General features: G+C 37.7%; 4 protein-coding genes across 4 annotated transcripts; 2 read left to right on the top strand and 2 right to left on the bottom strand.

Moving 5' to 3' along the window:
• Nucleotide 1: 1 nt before the first annotated feature.
• LOC103842067 (dnaJ protein ERDJ3B) lies at nucleotides 2-2,631 on the top strand. The gene is made up of 10 exons (XM_009118673.3): nucleotides 2-241; nucleotides 328-476; nucleotides 551-683; nucleotides 1,001-1,115; nucleotides 1,348-1,464; nucleotides 1,557-1,643; nucleotides 1,733-1,792; nucleotides 1,878-1,955; nucleotides 2,041-2,112; nucleotides 2,204-2,631. The coding sequence occupies exons 1-10, from the start codon at nucleotides 171-173 to the stop codon at nucleotides 2,360-2,362; spliced, it is 1,041 nt and encodes a 346-aa protein (XP_009116921.1). The 5' UTR covers nucleotides 2-170; the 3' UTR covers nucleotides 2,363-2,631.
• Nucleotides 2,632-3,853: 1,222 nt separating this feature from the next.
• LOC103842065 (phospholipase A1 PLIP3, chloroplastic) lies at nucleotides 3,854-6,169 on the top strand. Its single transcript, XM_009118671.3, has 4 exons — nucleotides 3,854-4,526; nucleotides 4,609-4,986; nucleotides 5,056-5,535; nucleotides 5,601-6,169. Exons 1-4 carry the CDS (start codon nucleotides 4,005-4,007, stop codon nucleotides 6,111-6,113), a joined length of 1,893 nt encoding a protein of 630 aa, XP_009116919.1. The 5' UTR covers nucleotides 3,854-4,004; the 3' UTR covers nucleotides 6,114-6,169.
• LOC103842066 (transmembrane protein 205) lies at nucleotides 6,157-7,204 on the bottom strand. The gene is made up of 3 exons (XM_009118672.2): nucleotides 6,894-7,204; nucleotides 6,579-6,798; nucleotides 6,157-6,499 (listed from the first exon to the last, which is right to left on the bottom strand). The coding sequence occupies exons 1-3, from the start codon at nucleotides 7,097-7,099 to the stop codon at nucleotides 6,284-6,286; spliced, it is 642 nt and encodes a 213-aa protein (XP_009116920.1). The 5' UTR covers nucleotides 7,100-7,204; the 3' UTR covers nucleotides 6,157-6,283.
• Nucleotides 7,205-9,491: 2,287 nt separating this feature from the next.
• Nucleotides 9,492-12,372, bottom strand: LOC103842063. The gene is made up of 3 exons (XM_009118670.3): nucleotides 11,576-12,372; nucleotides 11,055-11,485; nucleotides 9,492-10,872 (listed from the first exon to the last, which is right to left on the bottom strand). Exons 1-3 carry the CDS (start codon nucleotides 11,633-11,635, stop codon nucleotides 9,693-9,695), a joined length of 1,671 nt encoding a protein of 556 aa, XP_009116918.2. The 5' UTR covers nucleotides 11,636-12,372; the 3' UTR covers nucleotides 9,492-9,692.
• Between the last annotated feature and the right edge of the window lie 12,599 nt (nucleotides 12,373-24,971).

Here is a 24,971-nt window from a genome sequence, read left to right as displayed (position 1 = left end):
TGGTTCGAATTCTAAATTGGTTTTGGAATCGTTCCTTCCGCGAAAGAGAAGAGAAAGTGAGAGAGATTCGAGTTTCCGATCGAAAGGAGATCTTCCTTCACTCTGCATTGAATCTCAGCTTTGGAGTAAAGCCTTGAGAGAGATCCGAGTCTCTCCGAACTTCCGTTTCCATGGCGATTCGGCGCTCGAATCTATGCATCGTATTGTTCGCGCTCTCTTACGCCATCTGCGTCTTCGCCGGGTAAGCTCGACTTAGTGCATTGTATTGCGCAGCGCCTTGTTATGCGAGTCATTGAAAAACGCTTATCGGGGTGTGATTGAATACAGGAAAAGCTATTACGATGTGTTGCAAGTGCCGAAAGGTGCGTCTGACGAACAGATTAAGAGAGCTTACAGGAAACTCGCCTTGAAGTATCATCCCGATAAGAATCAAGGAAACGAGGAAGCCACTCGCAAATTCGCCGAGATTAACAACGGTCCGTGTTTTTCCTCTCTGATGGATAACTCTTTGAAATTGACTTAATTGGTGTATGTGTTGATGTTATATCAGCTTATGAAGTGCTCTCGGATGAGGAGAAGAGGGAGGTGTATAACAGATATGGTGAAGAAGGGCTGAAACAGCATGCTGCTAATGGTGGACGTGGAGGTGGAGGAGGCATGAATATGCAGGACATCTTTAGCCAGTAAAGCTTTTTTTTTTTTTATTCTCTTTAGATTTCTACAGTCTCTAATGAAACTAAAGACCAATGCAAAATATAAATTTTATCCGAGTTTAATTGGAATCAAGATTATATGAATCATGGGACATGAACTAGTTGGGTTTAGGAGATTATTATGCCCTGAAAGCTTCAATCTTAGGGATATGTATGGATATTGGCTACCAATGAATTTGGAAATTTTTAAGGGTCTTGACTGTTGTGTGAATAGATTCTAAGATTTGATAATGTTGTAGATTTGTGTTAAAATGTAACTGATTTTGCTCATGTGCTCTGCGTATTAGGTTTTTTGGTGGTGGTGGTTCGATGGAGGAAGAAGAGAAGGTTGTCAAGGGTGATGACGTGATTGTGGAACTTGAGGCCACTCTAGAAGATTTATATATGGGAGGGTCTATGAAGGTATGTTAAGCTCCATGTCAAGATCTTTTTATCATCACTTTGTCTTTACATGGATTGGAACTCGTTTGGAAAATTTTGCTTTGATTCAAATATGCTTAGCTTCATTACTTAATCAGTGAACAGGATTTCATAGTGTCATTCCGAGATTCTTTGGTTAGAATAGATCGGCTCTGAGACAAATGCATGAAATGACTTGTCTTAACTTTGGTCTATGCCCACGTTAAACTATCAGGTATGGAGGGAAAAGAATGTAATAAAACCAGCTCCTGGAAAGAGAAATTGCAACTGCAGGGATGAGGTTTATCACAGGCAAATTGGTCCTGGAATGTTCCAACAGATGACAGAGCAGGTAAGGTTTCAAGTCTCTCTCTCAATCTATCCTCTTGATAATTGAGTCCAATATCAAGCCCACCTGTCTAAAACATATCTGGTTCCTGTCAGGTCTGTGATAAATGCCCAAATGTTAAGTTCGAACGCGAAGGATACTTTGTCACAGTTGATATCGAGAAAGGAATGAAAGACGGAGAAGTAAGTCTCCAAACTCTACTTTACATCCTTATGTTTAAATGCTACCTATCACTGTGAGCTTATCAATCTCTCTCTCTCTCTCCTTTCAGGAAGTGTCTTTCTACGAAGATGGTGAACCCATTCTCGACGGTGACCCTGGTGACCTTAAGGTTAGCCTCTTCCCTAATTTTCCCCGATCCTTGATTTCGTTTATGTTCAAGATTAGAGAACTAACCGTTCCTGTCTATTTGGCAGTTCCGAATCAAAACAGCACCACATGCCCGGTTCAGGAGAGATGGCAACGATCTACACATGAACGTCAACATTACACTGGTAAATAAATTCCACAGAGATCTTCTGTGTCATAGACCAACAACTTATCTGTTTACTGATTCTACTTAAAATAAACACCATTCAGGTTGAGGCGCTAGTTGGTTTTGAGAAATCATTCAAACACTTGGATGAGCACGAAGTTGACATCAGTTCCAAGGTAAACACTAACATTCTCTACGATATCACTCGAGTTTGATCTTTATGACCTAATGGCTGATTCTGGATTGAATAATATCTGTGTGAAACAGGGAATTACAAAGCCCAAGGAAGTGAAGAAGTTTAAAGGAGAAGGGATGCCACTACACTATAGCACAAAGAAAGGCAGCCTATTTGTCACATTTGAGGTCTTGTTTCCTTCTTCTCTCACCGAGGATCAGAAGAAGAAGATTAAAGAAGTCTTGGCTTAGTACACTTCTCTTTAGAAGTTTGGGGTTTAAAAGAGAACTTGTGGTGGTCCTTGATGTAACATGGCTAGGTTTTAATATAGTAAAAAAGAAAGGAAGACAAAGAAGAAGGTGAGAAAAGCCAATAGGAGGTTTTGATGAAATTTGTCTTTTGCTTTTGTTGATCAAATGAGTGCATAATTATGCATTTTTACTCGTGTGAATTCTATTTCCAGTAGCCTTCTTTTGTGGGTTAGTTATCACTGAGTCAATCAAAAATATTATTATGATTACGGAAAAGTCTTGTCAATATTTTGAAGCTATTTTTTGACTAAAAATAATAATTATTTTGAACCAACAAAAAAAAAATTATATCGACTTTTATTAATTAGGCAACAAATTTAGGTTTGTAGTTGTTGGGATTGAAAGCCCAACAAGATAGGAAAGGGAATGGTAGTCTCTCTCTTCTCTCTCTCTCTCAGAACTTTTGAGAGATCGAGAGGCGCGGTGGTTCCCTTCCGAACAGTGAATATCGACTCTGGTACACGGCGGTCCTCTTGACGGTGTGTAGCCGGCCTTGTTTCTAGTGGTTCGTGCCCCTTTGGCGGAACTATCCGGCGTTCTTTCCGGCGATGAATCGGGTTAGTGTCGTTTGGTTTACTCGGGAGTGATCGAGGAGTGTGACGGGTTCATTATGGTGATGGTGGGTCTTAGCTCGGATGAGATCTCGATTCTGTTTTCGATTGAAGCTCTCCGATGCTCAGGTGTTTCAATTGAAAAAGTTGATTCCATTAAACTTCCAATACAGTTGTTGGAGGTGGTTTCGGTGGTTTGGATAGGTCCCGATTGAATCCGGTGAAGAGGTTGCCTTTGGTAAAGAATAGTTTGTCGGTTAAGACGGTGAGTCTCAGGTTTCCGGTGTGATTCCGGAGGAGAGACTTTTAGCAGTTCCGGCGGTGTTGTCAAGTCGGTGGGGAAGGGGACGTGTTCAATCCTTACACACGTGTCTTCTCGTTTTTGCGTACTCTCACACGTGGTGGGGAAGGGGGTTTGTAGTTTGGACCTCACTCTTATTTTTCTGGGCTTTTTGAATTTTGGTTTGGTTTAATCTTTTATGAGTGGGTTTTAGAACTTTGTTTTGTATGCTTGGGCTTTGCCCTTTGGGCTTCAGCTTTTTTATAAATAAAAATAGATGGCAAAAAAAAAAAAAGCCCAACAAGATATCCACTTATCCAGCAACCTAATTTATTCCAAGAAACGTGGGAGGGTCAGGTTCTCAGATACTTCTTCACCTTCCACGTGTCCCCAGTTACCGCTCCACCCAGAAAGATCCTAACCGTCTAATATTATTATTTTCCTTACGTAAATGCAAACTTAATCACCTTCAAAATTAATAAGGTTAGGGAAATTGTTTTCCTAAGTAAGGTTATGCACCAATAAGGCGAATTTAAAGTTCGTTCACCAGCCTTCCAACAAAACATAAATGTGTATGTGTATATATATAGTTGAGAGACATCTCTGTCAAAAGAAAGATTGATCGGAGAAGAGACCAAAAACGAGGAGACATTGATTCAAACTTGCACGCCAACGCCGGAAAATTCGCCAACTCGTATACGTATACGTATGTGTATACGTATCTACAGTTGTTCAACATAAATCAAAGGACATGGACTCTGGCGTTTTCTTAAAAATGTCGGTGCAATGCGTATCTCCGAAGATTCCGGTGGGGCCGTCGATGATACGTGCGATCGGAGGCTCTGTCGAGGAGAGACGAACGTCTGGATCTCTGCCGCGCCGGGTTTCGCGTCGTCCGCTTGAGTTTCTTCGGATCGGTGGTAAGGGAAGAAAGGAGTCGGCGAGAGACGACAACGACGCCGTTTTGTTGGAGAGAGAGGAGAGGAACGGAAACTGGGTTTTGAAGATTCTGGAGGTTGGGTCTATCTGGAAAGGGAAGAGGCAACGCTCAGGAGGCGGTGATGGTGAAGATGAGGAGGAAGGCTCGAAGAAGGACGAGTCATGCGATTTCTGCAGGATCGATGATGAAGAGGAGGAAGAGGAGGAGGAGGAGATGGTGTTTGATCGAGAAAACTTCTCGAAGATGCTCATGAAAATTCCTTTGGATGATGCACAGATGTTCGCGAAGCTATCCTATCTGGGAAACTTGGCTTATTCAATCCCCAACATCAAGGTAAGACCTTTTACAGATCCAAACAAAACTTCACTTTTCTTCTGTTTTTCTGATTCTTTGTTTTTTTGCGTTTGTTACACAGCCTGAGAATCTGTTGAAATATCAGAAACTTAGATTCGTGACTTCCTCAATTGAGAAGAGATCGAGTCTTGACCAACAGGATGAGAATAGCAATGAGGAGGAGGAGGAGGAGAAGCTTATCAATCCAGCTGCTGCTTACAGAATAGCTGCTTCTGCAGCATCTCGTCTCTTCTCCCATTCGAAATCTGTGCTTCCTTTTGGACGTCGAGAGAACGAAGCTTCTCTAATGGCCACCGCTGATTCCGTTACAGCCGTCGTGGCAGCGGAAGAGGAAGTCAAGCAGGCGGTGGCCGATGATCTCAAGTCCAACCATTCACCGCCTTGTGAGTGGTTCGTATGCGACGATGATAAAACTAGCACCAGGTTCTTCTTTATTCAGGTAGTTTGCTCTTTTAATGGTGTCTTGAGATTATTGGCCAAAAGATAAGCTTATCATCTTCTTTTACAGGGATCCGACTCGTTGGCCTCATGGCAAGCTAACCTTCTCTTTGAGCCAGTCCCATTCGAGGACTTTGATGTACCTGTCCACAGAGGCATATACGAAGCTGCGAAAGGAATCTACGAACAGATGTTACCTGAAGTTCACGCTCACCTCAATTCTCGTGGCAAGAACCGTGCTTTTCTTCGGTTCAGCGGACACTCTCTAGGAGGAAGCTTGTCGCTGTTGGTGAACCTAATGCTTCTGATCAGAGGTCAAGTCCCGGCTTCTTCTCTGCTTCCGGTGATCACATTTGGTTCACCTTGCATCATGTGCGGAGGCGACAGGCTTCTTGAGAAACTCGGGTTGCCTAAGAGTCATCTTCTTGGGATCTCGATGCATAGAGATATTGTTCCTCGAGCGTTCTCTTGCAGTTACCCTAATCGAGCCGCAAAGCTTCTCAAGGCGTTGAATAAAAACTTCCGCAACCATCCTTGTCTGAATAACCAGGTAACGTCAAGCTGTTTTGATCCAGACCATCGTTTCTTCGCTTACTCTTATGTCTTTTTCTGCAGAATCTATTGTATTCTCCAATGGGAAAGCTTCTAATCCTACAACCATCCGAGAGATTCTCTCCCCCACACCCTCTCCTTCCACCAGGAAGTGGTCTCTATGTCCTAACATCTAAGAACACCGATGAAACAGATAAAGGACTAAGGGCAGCAAAGACAGTGTTCTTTAACTCACCGCACCCTCTAGAGATTCTCAGCGACCGTCGCTCTTACGGGTCTGAAGGAAAAATCAAAAGAAACCATGACATGAGCTCTTACCTGAAAGCATTGAGGCACGTGATCCGCAAGGAGCTGAAGCAGATAAAGACTGAACGAGATCAATGGCGGGCCAAGTTCTTAATCGTAAACATTATATGTACTGGGAGAGATTCCTTGAAACTCATAGCTAGATTCGTCGCGTCAGGGAGTAGTCAACTAGTGATCATCTTCTTTCTCCCAATTAGATTGTTAACTACGAGTGTCTATGGTGTATTACTCCACCATTCACACGAACATTTTTTTAGTTTCTTTAAGTAAAACTTAGCCATGTTATTCTGTAATCGCATTCACACATCAATTATTCCAGTGAAAAAGGGAACATCTAGTTTTATATTACCATAGCAAACTGTTTCACGATTTTACAAAGCAAGAGATTTTATTCATGAAGGGTGACATAAAAAAAGTTCAGACCTTTGTGACAAAGAAACTTAGAGATCCAACTTCCCAGCAAGGTACCAAGAATGCATGGCAAGGCTTCCGAAAGAAAAGATGTTAGCTAGAGATGACAAGCCGTGAATCATACCAAACTTCTTGTTCATGGCAGCTAGCTTAGGGATAGTCTTTGCCTTCTCCCTGTTCTTGGACCAACCAACTTCATCTCCAATGTTGTTCTCTCTCTCTACTTTATGCCTTTGCTTCATCATCTACACACACCAAAAGTTAATAAAAAGACCATTAACACATAGGAACCTTATATGGCATTGTTGAAGATGGTAAACTTACATCGATGGTCATGGGAGTGAAGACGAGCAAATTGGTGAGATTGAAAGCAAAAGCGGAGACAAGGAACCCAAGCTGATACTTCTCCACGGTAGAAGATGACTTCCATGGATGCAAGTAACCAAACGCAGAGAGTGAAATGGCGCAGCAAGAACCAACGAGAGTGAAATAAGCGGGAAACATCTTGCTCTGGAGGTTACCGAACTGATGCCTCGGTAAGTTCCTAATCAAATCAGAATCACACATAAACCCTAATTTGACCAATTCGAAGATGATCAAGAGAGAGAGAGAGAGAGAGTTGGTGTTCGATTCGATTACTTGAACATGATGATTCCGCCGATGAAGGTAGCCCAGAGAGCAGCTCCCCAAGCTGTAGCGAAGCTGAGGAGATGAGCTAGCTTCACGAATATCAAAACCTTCGCTGGATTCTCGCCCTTCGACAGAGATCCGAATGTCTCCGGTGAGAATATAACTCCGGCGGCTAAAAACGCTACCGCTGTTAGAAATCTCGTCAGCCAACCCATCGCCGAGATGATGGTTTCCGATCAGATGAAATTGATGTAGCTGAGTAAAGTCTCTGCTTACAAGTTACAAGATACTAGACGCGACACGTTTTGTTCACGTCGAAGCTGGGTAGGTAGCTATCGCATTTACGACAGTACCCCTAACTGTTAACGCATACACCGAACCCAAACATAACGCAGATCGTGGGGGTATTAATGTCAACCACTATTATTGAACGCCGCGCAAAGTCCACCCAACCAACTATCGAGCCCCATTCCGCAGAAATGTATACTCTCCTTTGCAATATATTGGGCCAGAGAATAAGACTAAGGCCCATAAAATTGAGCTAGCTTGTATGGTTTCACCGGATGGATTTGATGTGTCTTCCATTACTATTACATACTATTTTTATAATGGCATCTCTTTGGCCATCCCCATCTTTAAAAAGCTGTTCGTATTCACATTTTAGATATATTATATTCAGTGGTAGTTAGATAACACAGACGTTTTCAATATGCTTGCTTGTGTAACTTGTAAGGTACTTCAGATTGGAAAACTGGATCTAGTTTCTGTCACGCACTAAACATAATTTATCAGCTATGGGTGGACTGGGCTAGTTACGCTTGTTTTCGTTGGGTATAAGTCATGAAAAATAATACTATACTCCATCGCTGCTCCTCTGACCAATGACTAATAGATAATAGTCTAATACCTTATTATTGTATATTAATTCTTACTTTTCAAAAATTTCAATACGATATCGAGTATTAAAAATGAATAAAGTGGTACGATTAAACTAGTAATAAGCCCTGTTCGAAAACGCGGCCGCCTAGCCGCCTAGGCAGCCGCTTAGGCGTTGCTCGGAGTCCAACCGCCGCGATTATGACCTGATCGGTCACACTAGGCGCTGGACCGCGTTAACACGCTTTGACCGCGTTGACCGCGTAATATTACCAGTCTTAAACGCTTAAAACTCAAAAAAAAATTGAACTATTGGGCCTACAGCCGGTTTATGGAAACCCAATTGCAAGTTATAATGATGGCAACTCTAAATGAGTATTTATAAGCGTCTTTAGCATCACCCCTCCTTATGTTTAACCGATGTGGGACTTTGTTTCATAGGTGTTTTTTTTAAAAAAAAAATTAATTAAAAACACCCTATTGGTGGATCGATCCCTGTACCTCATAAGAGGTTGACAACATCAAACACCAATAGACCACAACGTCTTTGGACGTATGTACATATACTGACACATATATAAACATTATTGTAATAAAAATATGACATTAACAATAACTTTTGTTAAACCAATAAATTAAAACTTCAATAATATACAAAAAACTATTATATTCTAATATATTTATATTATATATTTAATTTAAATATTATTATAAATATAATAATAATAAAAACTAGTCCCCGCGTATACCCCGATTAATCCCCGATTTTTCGATAACTCGCTAGGCCCGGAGTCACCGCCCGACTAGCGCCTAGCGTAGTTTCGAACAGGGGTAATAAGTACACATGATAGGCTCACATGGATACACACTGACATCATCATATTCATATACCTGGCCACGACTGATCCTCTTTCCAATGTCTCCAACATCCTATACATCACGTGCTTCTTTATTTAAACTTTCCCACCCTCAATTTTCTTACATTTTCCAATTTTCACATCTTACGTATGTGTTAATTCGACCACATTCACCCAACTCAAGCTCAAAATGAACCAATTCCTTTATGATATAAATTATGTGGACATTATTAATATTAACCATGGCCAAAATAATTTGACTTGCACGTCCATGTCTTGTTTAGTTTAACGTGTCTATCACTGCAACAATCAAAAAATGTATACTGACTAGTTAATGTCAACATATATGTGCGTGTATGTGTAGTCAAGAGGGAGATGAGTCAGATGACGATGATGCTATTTTTTAATAAATAGGTTGCAGCTTGCATAGTATTCCCTGTGGCGTTCAGTGATTATTCTGAAACCCAAATGCGAGAATGGCAGATAAATAATTGCATAGCAGATTTTAAGATCTCTCTCTCTCTCTCTAATATTTTTAAAACTTGGAAGAATTTGACCAAACCCAACTAGTTTCCTAAATGTGGTCAAGGTTCCAATAAGTGAATTTATTCCAATAATAATTGGATAAAAAACGACCCATCTTTCAGATTATTACTAAACCAAATCATTAATTTCTCTAATTTAAACAACACCAATACCACATTATAAGCTTCCAAACTTGTAGATAAGGATTCCTTGAAATATTAACTTGTTGTGTCAGACTCGACTCACTTATCCATTTTAATCTGACAAATCTAAGAGGAACATCTCTTAAATATATCAGAAACTATAGGCTAGTATCCATATGCGTGTCAAGACTTTAATGGAGCAGTAATTTAAATCCAACACTTTAAGCATTACCTTTGCAGAAGTAAAGACAAGAAACTTAATAGAGACGAATATTAAAAGTGACAAAAAAAATTATAGCGGAATTTTATTACATGCATATATGGATAGATACATTAACTGATTTTAAAATCGCCCGGGAAAGGAGTCGTTTCCACTTTCTTGGTTCGTGAATATCCCGGTTAAGCATTTAACAGCTGAGTGCTTCGTATTTCATTGGAATCGGTTGGTTAAAACCGGTCCTAGATAGCAAACTCCCAACCGCAGCAAGATCCCGACAGAAAACTCCTTGATACGCATTTGAATTTCCCGGTTTAATATCCGAGAAACCGTTTATCTTAACCGAACCAGGTTTCTCAACCGGTTCGTGTTCTTCAACCACTTTCGTTGACTTTTGAGTCAACACCATCGTCATCTTCCTCTTTTCCTCCTCCGCTATCGTTGCCGTCAAAACGGAGTAACCTCTTTGAATCAAACGGTAAAGCAACAACGAAGCCATACTCGCCCGATCTTTAACAGCGATAACCTCCTTCTGATCAGCGAAGTCACAACGATCAATGAACAACAAAGCCTTATCAGGCTTATGTCGGAGAGTCAACACGACATTGGCTCGATCGAGCTCGGATCTTGAGCATCCGCGTCTAACTCCGATCAATCCATACCAATCAACGTTCCCGATTTCTCCATTGGCAATCTTCGCTTTCAAAAACTTCGACTTCGTCGTCAAAACGCATAACTTCCCGGGGATCTCTCTGTACTTCACGTTGTGTCGCTTCCACGGCGGTCCGGGAAGCTTCCGATCACGTAAGATCGTGTTGTAAAGAATCTTCAGGTGCTCTAAGTCGTGAAGCGAGTCAGGCAAACACCGAACCGTTTCCAAAAGCGCAGCCCTCGTCTCCAGCGCGTGGATGCACGACGGCTCCAGAGCCAGCGTTTTGTTGCAATCGGCGATCGCCTCCGCGATTTTTCCGGCGGATCTGTACGCGGCGGCGCGGTGCATGTAGCAATCCGCGAGGAAGCCTTGCGGTGCAGGACGGCGGCGTCCGTCGAGGATTTTGGAGAAGTGGCGGATGGATTCTGAATAGTGTCCGGCGTCGAACGCGGCGAATGCGGCCGCGCGGCGGCGGAGGAGGACCTTTGTGTGTGCGAGAAGGCGGGAGACGGTTTCGCATTCAGGGAGTTTTCTTGGAGGAGAATAAGCGGAGGATGATGACTCGGAGTCGGAGAGGAGGATGCAGAAGCTATCGTCGGACCAGCATATACTCTGACGACGGAACTCGGCGGTTGCGAGGCGTTTTCCTGTCTGAAGAAGAACCAATGCGTCCTCCATTAATCCTAGGTGGCAACAAGCTTGTCCCAATACAGCATATCTGAAAATAACAATAATTAATATAATTATTTTTTGTCATATATTAAGATTTTAGAAAATTAATATAACTATTATTTTCATTAAAAATCAAACCTTCAATATATTGAAAATTAGAGAATTAATATGATTACTAATTTCATAAATATTCAAACTTTCAATATATCTAAAAAAAATGAAATTTACCTCCACTGTTGTTTTTCCTTATCGCCATTTCTACAGATCCCTGCCATTACTTTCTCCTTCAAGTCAGAAAGAGAGAGGCAAGTAAAGGGAGTGGAGGCGGAGGAGGAGTCGCGGTTAGGAGAGAGAAGTTTCCTGGAGAGTTGAGAGGAGGATGAGGAAGAGGAGGAGGAAGAGTAAGAACCGTCGGATGAAACAGACCCTTCTTCGTCTTTAGCGGCGAGTGTGAGGCTAGGAATGTAATCTTGAAGCATGTTAGCTACGTCCTTGTAGCGACGGAGAAAAAGCAAAGCTCTGGCTTTAAGCTCTAACGCGATTTCCGAACGCGGCGATATCGATAAAGCTGCGTCAAGTATATGAATGGCTGAAGCAGCGTCGTTTTGGTCCTCACTCGCCATTAGAGACTTTGCGTCTTTAATGTAGTTATCAACAAGCTGAACGAGTATAATGTAAAGTTAATATCTTTTTGAGTACCCATTACAGGATATGAAACTGAATAAAAGTTGGATGATTTTGTTATGTACCTTCTTGTGAGTGAACCACCAATGCATCTTGTTGTCCTTGCGGAGAGGAAGAGCAGCCATTGTTGCAGAGATTTTGATTTGCTGATTGGATCAATAGATGTTACTAGATTTAACTTTTTGTGTCTTTTACTCTTTCCCAAGAATTCTTTGCTTCTTTCTTCTCCAAGATTTGAGAAAAGAAAGAGAAGTGCTTATAAAGAAACAGAGAGATAAAGACAGAGAAGAGAAAAAAGGAATACGAGTATAGGAGAGAGAGAGATGACAGCTTTGACCTGAGAGAAAATTTCTAATCACTTTAAAACCTTAATAGCTGGCACCATTTCCCTTTTACATATTCTCTGTTCTGTAAATGTAAATTATTTGATTTATTATTCACTTGCTATAAGTGCTTTTGTCAATCTCGTGTTTATCTTAATTAAAATCATATCTCTTTGTAATTTTTTCTGATTGAAAATCATATCTCTTTGTAATTTACTTTGATTCAATAGTTAATCTCGTCTATATCTCAGATTGTCAATCATATCTCTTGTAACTCTTACCCAATATGTAATAGTATACTTTTTTACCTCAATCTATATTACCACATTCCGCTCCAATTAATATTTGTATCAATTATATAGTTTATATTTTTAATATCTTAATTGCCTACCAAACCAGAGTTTTTGGTTACTTCTCTGTGGAAACCCTTTTTAATTCAGTTGTTTGTTAAAATTGTTAGTTTATGATTCTATTCCATAAAATCTGTGTTTCAAGTTCTACAAAAAGCAAATTATATAAATTATTAAAAAACACTGTAAGAGATCTTTAGAATAATGTGAATATCTTTATGTAGAATTTTATAGAACGCTTTGAAGTGAATCGTTTATATAATATTTTTCATAGTTTATAATATTATAATTAAAACGTTAGAAACCTAACCATTAAAACGTTAGAAACCTAACCATTTTAAACTAGTTTCTTAAGTGCGTACCAAGCCATGATTTTGGACTAAAATCTTACTTGAACTTTAAAATTATTTTAGACCTCGCTAATTATTGCACTATTTCTTTTTCTTTCTTGTTATCAACTATTTTATTTTGCTCTTTCTCTACCTGTATATTTTTCACTCCGATTTACCTCCATGACACCAAGTTACCAAGATTGAGAAGCCTTTAAAGCAGTTGCTTTTAAAATAGTAGAGTTTGTAATATATATACATCATCGTGGTCTATCATATTGTCTTTATGACATTGGCATAGTATGACGAATGATTGCACTATTTCATCACCCATCTCTTCAGTAATCATGTTCAATAATTTCTTACTATATACTTCAGGTTTTATTTTCTTTGCTAGATTCATTTGCTATTATTGTTTGCCAGAAATGAAATTGTACGATTCGTTCTCCTGGATCTCAACCTGTAATCAACTCAATCACAAGTATAAAGCGGAAGAAGACACGACGGTATGTTGACCCGGTGTTCACCGCACCTCTCCGTACCGGAAAGGCCGCTATAGCTCACCGGAGCTGGGATCGAACCAGCAAATCACTATTCTTGCTCACAAGCGAGCTCCGAGATACAATCCTAATCTCTCCTCTCTCTCTACGTATCTTGATCGTAACAAACTTGATCAACTAAAGAACTTACCCCTTAGCTCAACAACCTGAGCTATTTAAAGACTCTCCCTTTCTATACAAAACGACATCTCTACTTCTCGTTTAACTAACTAACGGATAACTCCGGTTTACCTAAACCAGATCCTAATTAGATTTCAACTAAACCCGAGAGAGAGAGAAGAGTACTAGATTACTTACAAAATACTAAGACACATTCTTCAAATCTCCACCTTGTCTTGTATTTGCTCCCTTCTCTTCTAGTGACTCAAGATGAATGCCTCCACCTTCTTTATCATGAACACACCGTTCACTCGCATGAACCACCTTCACGCTTAAACACTTTCCTGAGAAAACTCTCTCAGCTTCTGATCTCCTGAGCATACTCGCTCAGCCGCAGGCTCCACCTGAGCCTACAGTCTCCTTCTTTAGTTTCTTGAAACCCTCAGCATATCCAAGGCGTCTCGAAGCTTGCCAACTGGGAGAACCTTGGTGAATATATCTGCTGGATTATAGGCTGTTGCGATCTTCACTACTTGAATATAACCTTCTGATATCAAATCTGTGATGAAGTTATACTTGATCGCCATATGCTTTGTCTTCTCGTGAAACACTGCGTTCTTTGCCAGTGCAATAGCACTCTGAGAATCACAGTGAATCTTCACAGCTCCTTGTTCAAAGCCTAACTCTCTCACGAACCCTTGTAACCACATCGCTTCCTTTGCAGCTTCTGTTAATGAAATATACTCTGCTTCGGTTGTAGATAATGCCACCACTTTCTGCAACCCGGACTTCCAACTAACTACATTACCGCCCACAGTGAACGTCATTCCTGAAATTGACCTTCTCCTGTCCAAGTCTCCTCCATAGTCGGAATCACAATAGCCTTCAACCTCAAAATCTCCTTCATTCGTATAACAAAGCTTTATGTCCTTCGTTCCTTTTATATAACGCATGACCCACTTCACTGCCAACCAATGCTCCTTCAAAGGCTTGCTCATGAACCTACAAACAAGACCCACTGCGTACGCAAGGTCAGGTCTAGTTCCAGTCATTGCGTACATCAGACTACCAACTACATTCTGATACGGAATCACTTTCATTCTGTCTTGTTGCTCTCTGTACTCTTTCTCTGTTGCTGACCGAAGCTTGAAGTGAACTCCCATTGGAGTAAGAACACTGTTAGCTTGATCCATTCCATATGCATCCAACACTTTCTGTAAATAGTGTCCCTGAGATATCGTAAGCGACCCTTTAACTCTGTCCCTGACTATCTCCATACCCAAAATCTTCTTGGCTTCACCGAGATCTTTCATCTCGAATTCTTCACTCAATAACTCCTTTAGCTTAAGTACATGATCCTTCACCTTTGAAGCTATTAGGATATCATCCACGTATAGCAACAAATACACATATTGTTTGTCTTCCATTTGCTTGAAGTAAACACATAGGTCGAAGTTACTTCTGCTGTAACCGTGCTTAGCCATGAGCTCATCAAATCGCATGTTCCATTGTCGCGGTGACTGTTTCAGCCCATACAGAGACCTCTTAAGCAAACAGACTTTATCAGGATACTTCTTGTCTACATAACCTTCTGGTTGCTCCATGTAAATCGTCTCATCAAGATACCCGTGCAGAAACGCCGTTTTGACATCCATCTGCTGCAGTTCCATGTCGTGATGAACTACCATAGATAAAAGACATCTGATGGAGACGTGCTTGGCCACAGGGGAGAAGATCTCTTGATAATCTATCCCCTCTTTCTGACTATATCCTTTTGCAACTAATCTCCCTTTGTATCTTGGTGGTTCCACTCCAGATATGCCATCTTTCCTTTTGAAAACCCACTTGCATCCTATTGGCCTATGAGACATTACTCTGTCTACTAGCACCCACGTCTTATTCTTCTTCAAAGACTCCATTTCTTCGTCAGAGGCCCCTAACCACAAGTCTCTGTCTGGATCTTCTAAAGCTTCTTGATAGCTCCTAGGTTCAGTTCTACCTGCATCCTCAACAACAAGATAAGCATAACCAGCAATATCTTCATCATTAGGATATACCTGATAGTCTTCTAATCTGACAGGTGCGCGTATCTCTCTGCGACTTCTGTCCCTAGCCAATTGATAATCACTTAGATCCTTCTCCTGAGATTCTTCAACTTCATTTGTGTTCTGCTTTTCTTCTTCTTGTATTACATCATGACTGGCTCCACCTTGAACGTCTGAGTCTCTCAGGTCTCCTGCATCATCAAAACTTAAAACTTGGTTAGTCAACAAACGAGTATCTTTCGATGTACCTGCCTCAGACTCGTTTAAGGAGCTCTTGAACATCACGTCTTCTCTAAACACAACGTTTCTGCTTATGACACATCTCTCATCTTCTATAACCCAAACTTTGTAGCCTTTCACTCCTTCTGGATAGCCAACAAAGACTCCCTTCTTAGCTCTAGGATCTAACTTCCCTTCTGTAGAGTGTATATAAGCTATACACCCAAATCTCTTCAGGCTCGAAAGGTTAGGCGTGACTGAAGTCCATCTTTCTTCGGGTATTTCAAACTCAATTGCGGTAGATGGAGTTCTGTTTATGATATACACAGATGTAGCCGCTGCCTCTGCCCAGAACTTCTTCTCAAGTCCACTCTCGCTAAGAATGCTTCTGACTTTGTTCATGATTGTCCGGTTCAGTCTCTCTGCAATCCCGTTTTGTTGAGGGGTGTATGTGCATGTCTTGTGACGTACTATCCCTTCTTCTTTGCAGAACGAATCAAACCTCCTGTTACAGAACTCTAGTCCATTATCTGTACGAAGTCGCTTAACTCTTCTCTCTGACTGAACCTCTACCATTTTCTTCCATTCTACAAATCTTTCGAATGCCTCGTCTTTGGTCCTCAAGAAATATACCCAAACCTTTCTGGACCAATCGTCTGTGAAACTCAGGAAGTACTGGCTGTTACTTAGGCTTGGTGGAACATTAGGAGATCCCCATAAGTCAGAATGAATGTAGTCCAGCTTGCCTTTTGTGACATGCTTCGCTTGCCCAAAGCTGACCTTGTGTGTTTTTCCAATCACACAGTCCTCACAAAAGTCAATGTTCTTCAGTTTCTCCTTTTCCAAACATCCTTTCTGCGCTAGAACTTCCATCGCCTTCTGACCCACATGTCCTAGCCTGCTATGCCACAGACGAGTGTAGCTGTTCTCGTCTGTACTGTCGGCCTCTGTACCGGCGGAGTTGCAAGAATCCGAGACTCTGGCCGATCCTTTTAGAATATACAGAGTATCTCTTCCTTTTCTCTGACCTTTCATAATAACTGTGCATCCTCTTACTATTTTTAATTGTCCATCAGCTCCTTTGAACTCACACCCTTTGTTCTCCAAAGTTCCCAGTGAGATAAGGTTTCTTCCAATGCTTGGCATATACCTTACCTCATGGAGAACAAAAGTAGTACCGTCTTCATTTTCAAACCTTACTGAGCCAACTCCTTTTACTTCTGCACTTGTGTTATTTGCCATCCTTACCTTCCCTGCATCTGCCTTTGTAAAACTCAGGAACACTTCTCTTCGTGGAGTCATGTGAAATGAACAGCCTGTGTCCATTACCCATTCTTCTTGATCTGCAACCCCTTGAGACAAGTTTATCTCACTAGCTATAAGACCCACTAGATCTTGAGCATCATCTCTAACCATTGCAGCTTCTCCACCTCTGTCGTTTCCCTGAGACTTCTGCTTGTTTCTGTCTAACCACTTATAGCACTGTTTCTTGAAATGCCCTTCCTTCCCGCAGATCCAGCATACTTTCTTTTTCTCTGCAGACTTCGACCTTGACTTGCCATTACGCTGCTTTCCCGAGCTAGAGAAGCTCCTGCTGTCTGATCTTCCTCGGACGTAGAGCCCTTCAAACCCCGCTCTTGTAGTTGATAGTGACTTCATTTCCTTTTCCTTTGATCTTGCCGAACTTGCAACATCCTCAACCTTTATAGCTTCCCTGCTGTACTTCAAAGTCTCCTTAAGCTGATCATATTTCACTGGTAGCGCATTTAGAAGCAACACTGCTTGAACTTCTTCTGGAACATCGATGCTTAGATGACTTAAGTCACCTACAAGCTTGAGGAAGTCATCTATGTTCTCGTCTATAGTTCGTTGGTCTTTCATCTTAAACCCATACAGCTCAAGCTGGGCGTGGACCCTGTTTGGTAGTGACTTAGGCATATACAAGGTCTCAAGAAGTGCCCACGTTTCCGCTGCGGTAGTACACCTCTCAATCTTTCGCAACACGTGATCTCCTACGTTTAGAAAGATCAAGTTCATCGCCTTTTCGCACCTCTCTAATCTCGATTCCTCATCTGCTTGAATCTTCTTGTTATCTTCAGGATCTTGATCGCTCTTCTCTTCCTTGGGATCTTCAATAGAAGGTTTCTCGACGAGCACATCCTTCAACCCTGACACGCTCAGATAAGCGTACATCCTTCGTTTCCAGAGAGAGAAGTCTCCGTTTCCGTCGAATCTCTCGATCTTGACTTTATCGCCGTTCATCTCTGATCGAGCTCGATCTCTCCAAGCTCCAAACAAATCGACCACCTCTTCTTCTTAACCTGGCTCTGATACCACTTTGTACGATTCGTTCTCCTGGATCTCAACCTGTAATCAACTCAATCACAAGTATAAAGCGGAAGAAGACACGACGGTATGTTGACCCGGTGTTCACCGCACCTCTCCGTACCGGAAAGGCCGCTATAGCTCACCGGAGCTGGGATCGAACCAGCAAATCACTATTCTTGCTCACAAGCGAGCTCCGAGATACAATCCTAATCTCTCCTCTCTCTCTACGTATCTTGATCGTAACAAACTTGATCAACTAAAGAACTTACCCCTTAGCTCAACAACCTGAGCTATTTAAAGACTCTCCCTTTCTATACAAAACGACATCTCTACTTCTCGTTTAACTAACTAACGGATAACTCCGGTTTACCTAAACCAGATCCTAATTAGATTTCAACTAAACCCGAGAGAGAGAGAAGAGTACTAGATTACTTACAAAATACTAAGACACATTCTTCAAATCTTAAAACGGAGCCTATGATATTGATCATAACGTGATGTTGCCCATGTCAAGGATTTCATAGCAGTGCATGTTTGCGCTTTGATGAACTATACACGAGTTTTAATCATTTCTTGACACATGATCTATTTCAATTAGCTTTCTGATTTTGTACCATCGTGAAATCACGTAACTAAGTTAATTTGGGGGGGGGGGGGGGGGGGGGGGGGGGATGTAAATGTTTGCAAGTAAACATCATGCTATTGCAAATCATGTCAAGTTTTGTATGGTCCAAAATAATGTAATGTCAACATGTATGTAGTAAGATATATATGGTCTGAAATCAATATGAAATGTGAAATCAATGTTTTTTCCCTTAGAATTCTTTTTATCTTATTCTTCTAGCAAGGCAACAGATGGTTAGCCTTTATGATTGGAACTGCATTTTTCTGAATAAATATAACAACAAGAATAATAATGCAGCTGCAAAAATGATTATATCATAGGTACAACCTCCTTCCACATTTTTTGGACGTATAGGCAAAATGTGTGTGTTGGCCACAAATTATAGCCGTATCCCCTATATATTAATTGAGAAGCATTTGAAAAATTAGAACCTTAATTTTGTATTAATTAAAAAAAACCCCAAATCATAGGTGGCACTCTAAATACCTTCTAAATTCTATTTCAAAGAATTCTAGAGCATCTAATATAAAGTATAGTTTAATCTAATGGTGTCACATTATTTTATAATTATATAACACTAGAGAACATTATATTAACCTAAAATATAGAAAGTGTGTATTCTTTCCTTAAATAAAAGCTACGGAATTACCTAATATGATTTACATATATATGGCAATTAATTATTATGAATAATGGCAATTAATTATTATGAATAATGAAGATTTGATAACAATTTTTGCATCATTCTTCATTTTTGTTTAAAGTTATATTATTAAAAAAATTAAACAATCACATTAACCATATAATAAAAAAATTAGATTTTTTCTTATATGTTATATTTTTAATTTTTTAAAATGACTTTAAATTACAAAAATGAGGAAACCTTATATGTTATATATATTTTTTTTAAATGACTTTAAAATACAAAAATGAGGACACCTTATATGTTATATTTTTCTTATATGTTAGAATTTTCTTATATGTTATATTTTGAATTTTTTTTAAAAAGACTTTAAATTACAAAAATGTAAGTTTACCTTAAATAAACGACTAAAAACATTAAAATGACATGTATCAATTCGATGGTTGATTTGAAAGCTTTCAAAACCATATGCAAGATAAAATTCAAAATAATTTAACTGTGGAAACAATACTGTTAACTTTTTTCAAAAATGTGTTCGATGAAAAAAATAAGGTTTTTATGTCATAATTTGTTTAATGTTCAGTAGAAAACATTATATTAACCTAAAATATAAGAAGTGTGTATTCTTTCCTTAAATAAAAGTTACTGAATTACCTAATATGATTTACATATATATGACAATTGATGATTTTGAATAATAAAGATTTGATAACAATTTTTGCATCCTTCTTCATTTTTGTTTAATTTTATATTTTTTTAAAAAATAAACAATCACATTAACCATATAATTAAAAAATTAGATGTTTTCTTATATGTTATATTTTGAATTTTTTTAATGATTTTAAATTACAAAAATGAAGAAACCTTATATGTTTTATATTTCTTTAAAACGACTTTAAAATACAAAAATGAGGACACCTTATATGTTATATTTTTCTTATATGTTATATTTTTCTTATATGTTATATTTTGAATTTTTTAAAACGACTTTAAATTACAAAAAAGTAAGTTTTTCTTAAGTATACCACTAAAAACATTGAAATGACATGTATCAGTTTGCTGGTTGATTTGAAAGTTTTCAAAACCATATGTAAGATAAAAGTCAAAATAATTCAAATATGAAAACAATACTGTTCACTTTTTCAAGAATGTGTTCGAGGGGAAAAATAAGATTTTTATGTCATAATTTGTTTAATGTCCACTAGAGAACATTATATTAACCTAAAATATAAGATGTGTGTATTCTTTCCCTAAATAAATGCTACTAAATTACCTAATATTATTTACATATATATGGCAATTTATGATTATGAATAATAAAGATTTGATAACAATTTTTGCATCTTTCTTCATTTTGTTTAATTTTATATTATTAAAAAAAATAAACAATCACATTAACCATATAATAAAAAAATTAGATTTTTTCTTATATGTTATATTTTGAATTTCTTAAAATGACTTTAAATTATAAAAATGAGGAAACTTTATATGTTATATTTTTTTTAAACGAATTTAAAATACAAAAATGAGGACACCTTATATGTTATATTTTTCTTATATGTTAGATTTTTTCTTATATGTTATATTTTGATTTTTTTAAAACGACTTTAAATTAATGTAAGTTTTCCGTAAGTATACGACTAAAAACATTAAAATGACATGTATCAATTCGATGGTTGATTTGAAAGTTTTCAAAACCATATAGAAGATAAAAGTCAAAATAATTCAACTGTGAAAACAATACTGTTCACTTTTTTCAAGAATGTGTTCGATGAAAAAAATAAGGTTTTAAGTCATAATTTGTTTAATGTCCAATCCGATCAACTCATGATGTATTAATTATACTTTTGTTCCATTATTTTTAATAAAAATTGATCCGATTCATTGGAAAGAAATTATATAATAACAACAATAAATATTTTATATATATAAATAAAATGATCAAATGTATAAAAGAAACTATCGATAATATATACAAATAAACTCACCCTGCGCAAGGCGCAGGTCTTATCCTAGTTGATAATTATTCATCCAGAAATGTATTAATGATCTTTTATTTATGATTAATTTAAGCTTCAAGTACAGTTTTGCTTGAATCATATATTTTCCTGTCAAATAAAGAATATTGTAATAAAGTTAACGAGATTATTTCCATTCGGTTAGTCTAATGTTTTGATTGAATTTCATGGAATTGAACCAGCTAGTTGCGAATTAGCGATAAGTGTGACATTGCAAGTTTTATAAACTTCAAAATCTCAAAAACTAAATAACTGATGACATAATGAGAGTGCATAATACACAAAACAAAAGTTATTAGTTGAGACGATTATATGTGCCAGTATGGCTTGACCTAATGATCTGGCGAATCTCCGTTTTATAATTAACAAACACTAGAAAGACAATTATGTGTAAATGCGGTTAACTTGTAGTATATATAAGTTAAAATATCTGGTTGAGAAATGGGTCTACTTAAGATTATCGGTCCCCATTCCTTAAACATGTTAGCATCTCAAGAGGCATATCACGAGTCATGACGACGTATGTATAGATACCCAATATAATATGCACATATATAATCCATACATACACATTATAAAGCTATTATCTAAGTGTTTTTTAAACAGTACATATGAAACTTTATGAACCGAATTAAAACACAGTATAATTAGTTTATATACTTCCATAGAAGGCTATTAGTTCAAGCTCTTAATTAAACCATTACATATCAAGTCAGTTAGTTCCGAATTGATCAGTGCCTGTGGTTATCCATCACCAGTTAGGTTGATGTTTGACACGTTTTGTCAAGATATGTCACATATGCTAATTTTGGTGTATACATGTTCCTGTTAAATATATATATATACTTAACATGTAGCCATATATCTTCGTTAAATCCCTTCTATCATCTTTTTTAATTGTTTAATCCCGATATTATATATTGTACTTTACAAGTTGTAGGAGAGCATGAGCAGACTTAGAAAACCTTATCAAAATTCATTTAATATCAATATTTCTTCAAGTGGATTACGTACACACACTACTAAGTGTTTGAACTTTGCAAGATGATGGGTGCATTGTCTATTGGAGACTTTTATCAAGACATGGGTTTTATATAGAAGAACCACATAAGTGTCAAAGTCGCGCAAATATTAAGAAAAGAATCTATAGTTAAATCCTAGTTGTGTAATGAGAGGTCCTTTTTTAAATGTCGAATATGGAGTAAACAATAGGGAATATTGCCTTGGGCAGCAAACCAATCATCTAGTTTGGCTCAAATTCATACGATAGAGACCTCTTTTTGATCCAAAAGCTTCGGGTTTTGAACAAAAACTGAGACCAATCAAATAAAAGTCAGACAGAATTCAGAGGAAGGCACGTGTTTTAGCTTAGATATCACGTGGGAATGAGTGATCCATGTGCATCCCTTAACCCCAAAAACCAACTCAACTAGTTTTTGTAAATACTCACATTTTCAAACTATTCTTTGATCCGACTTTCAAACTAGATAAAGAATGGTTATTAAGTATATAGTTTCATTACAACATATACACATTGCTAAGCTAAAACTCGCAATGCAAAACAAACAAAAAAGTATTAATCAATAGGGAAATATTAATGGGCAAAGCTTCTTTTTTTTCTGTGCACGTTAATGGGCAAAGCTAGATGAGATGATGTAGAGAAGAGAATATGGAAAAGGAGATGTGACATAGGACCAGTGTCCACTCTCCAGCTCGGCTGTGCTTTTTTGAAAAGTTGCGAATAATAAAAACGACAGCAAATAAAATTTAACAAAGAAAAGTACGTAAACTACGATTCTAATTCGAATTTGTGTGGTAATAATATTATTTAACTTTGGGTCACTAGACAAGAATCGATCCAAAGGATAAATTCTGAAAAGCAATAAAGTGAAAGTGTGTAAATAATCAAAAATATTGTAAAAGGGTTTGTTACTGGAATATTTTACTTGTGTTGCAAGATCTAAATAATTAGAGCTCTCTCCATCTTTAATTTTAATGAAAATTTAAAAACAATGAATAAAATATAAAAATTTATGAATATAAAAGTAATGATATAAATTTGTATAAGTATTTTTTAAGTATTGTTATTTAAGAATTTCTCTAAAAAGTATGGAATGAAGATGATTTTAGCTTTACCACTTATATGGATGGATATTGTGTATTTGTGTTGCGGCTTGAACATTTACAATAAGTGAATGAGATTAAGGACGCATTCTGACTGATGGATCAGGAACATGTTCACCCATTTTTAATGAAATAGATTATACATGGTTATCAAAAGCTTCGTCTGTTTTGGTTTTCCAATACATAAAAAAAAACGAAAAGGAACCAAATGATGAGCTCACAAAGAAACATGACACATGGAAAACAATATATACCAACACACATTATGGTACATCTGTATGTCAAAGTGATTGATCTTCATTGTAGGACATTGTGATTGTTAAATGTCAAACTCTATTCACATGGCCATTTGTACATACATTATTAAAGGCTTTAAGTCTTCATCTTTCGACAAAAGCTCAGAGACAGCCATTGCCTTAGACCCACACAGTTACACAGTCATGAACAAAATTAGTTTCACACACTTCATCATATCCTGAATTTAAAAGTCGTCAAAACTAGAAAATCTTGCCAACATATATACAAAGTTATACACACATTTTACATACTTCATTAAACAACTTGGGAATGTAACCACACATCTGATATACAGTGAGAGCAGAAAGAATTGATATCATATAGCTGATAAATATTGAGAAACCCATTAGAATCCTTAGCAGTAATTCATCTTACTGACAATGCTGCAAGTTACCACTTCAAAAGAACGAACATTTGTTCCTGCTAAATTCATATTACCTTTCCCGGTGGTGAAATTGATTAGGGTTAGATGATAAAGCAGCTCATCTTATGATGGAGCATAGAGAACGTCCATCTAGTTTCCAAGAACAAGGAAAGGAACATTTGATAAAGATTCATATGAGAGAAGTGCGTCAAGTTCTTTCTTTGATTTTGCAAACCTCTCCTGGTCATATGCATTACAGGCCATGAGCCATGGAAGAATGTGCTTCTGGCCTTGTTTACGATTATGAGAGAAGTGCGTCAAGTTCTTTCTTTGATTTTGAAAACCTCTCCTCACCACATACACTATTAGCCCTAAAGAGAAGCATGTGCTTCCGGCCTTGTTTACGATAACTAAAATTTCAGTTATTTTTTAAACAAAATCTCTTATAGCTCAGTTGGTTAATGACTTACAAATATTTTGAAAGATTATTGGTTCGATCTTCTCAAGTCATTTTTACTACATTTTGTTACCTTAAAATTTGTTGAGCTTTCGGATCAAAATATTTTAGGGCCGGACCTAGTAATATGCATCCACCAAGTAAACAATTGCATCGACCGAATCAGAAGGTGAGATAATACTATAAATCAATACTATTAAAACTGAAATACCTTTTGGTACTGTTTGGAAACTTAGATAGTAGATTAAATGAAAGTTGTTTGGAAACAAGGATAGCAGATTAATTTTTTTTTATTTATATATTTAGTCACTGTATTTCTTTCTCATTTACAGATTCTGTCGTTTGGAAACTTGGATAGCAGATTAAATGAGAATTATTTAGAAACACGGATAGCAGATTAAATATTTCTTTTTATTTACACATTTAGCCATTGTGTTTCTTTCTTATTTACAAATTTGCCACTTCACTTAAAAAAAATTAATTACTATGAATTGTTATTTTTTTGCTGAAAATAAAAACATAAACTGTAATATATAGTATATATTAATATGCTACAATACAATTTTCAAGAAAACCATATATCATAAAATTAATAATAATTCATAAAAACCTACTGTAAAAAATTAAATCATTTTTAAATAAATAAACAAAAAAATCAATAGGTTAATATATGAATATTA

The sequence above is a fragment of the Brassica rapa genome, chromosome A09 (genome assembly GCF_000309985.2).
Source record: "Brassica rapa cultivar Chiifu-401-42 chromosome A09, CAAS_Brap_v3.01, whole genome shotgun sequence".
NCBI lineage: Eukaryota > Viridiplantae > Streptophyta > Magnoliopsida > Brassicales > Brassicaceae > Brassica > Brassica rapa.
Note: the sequence above shows the minus strand (reverse complement) of the source record. Positions and strands in the feature narration are given on the sequence as shown.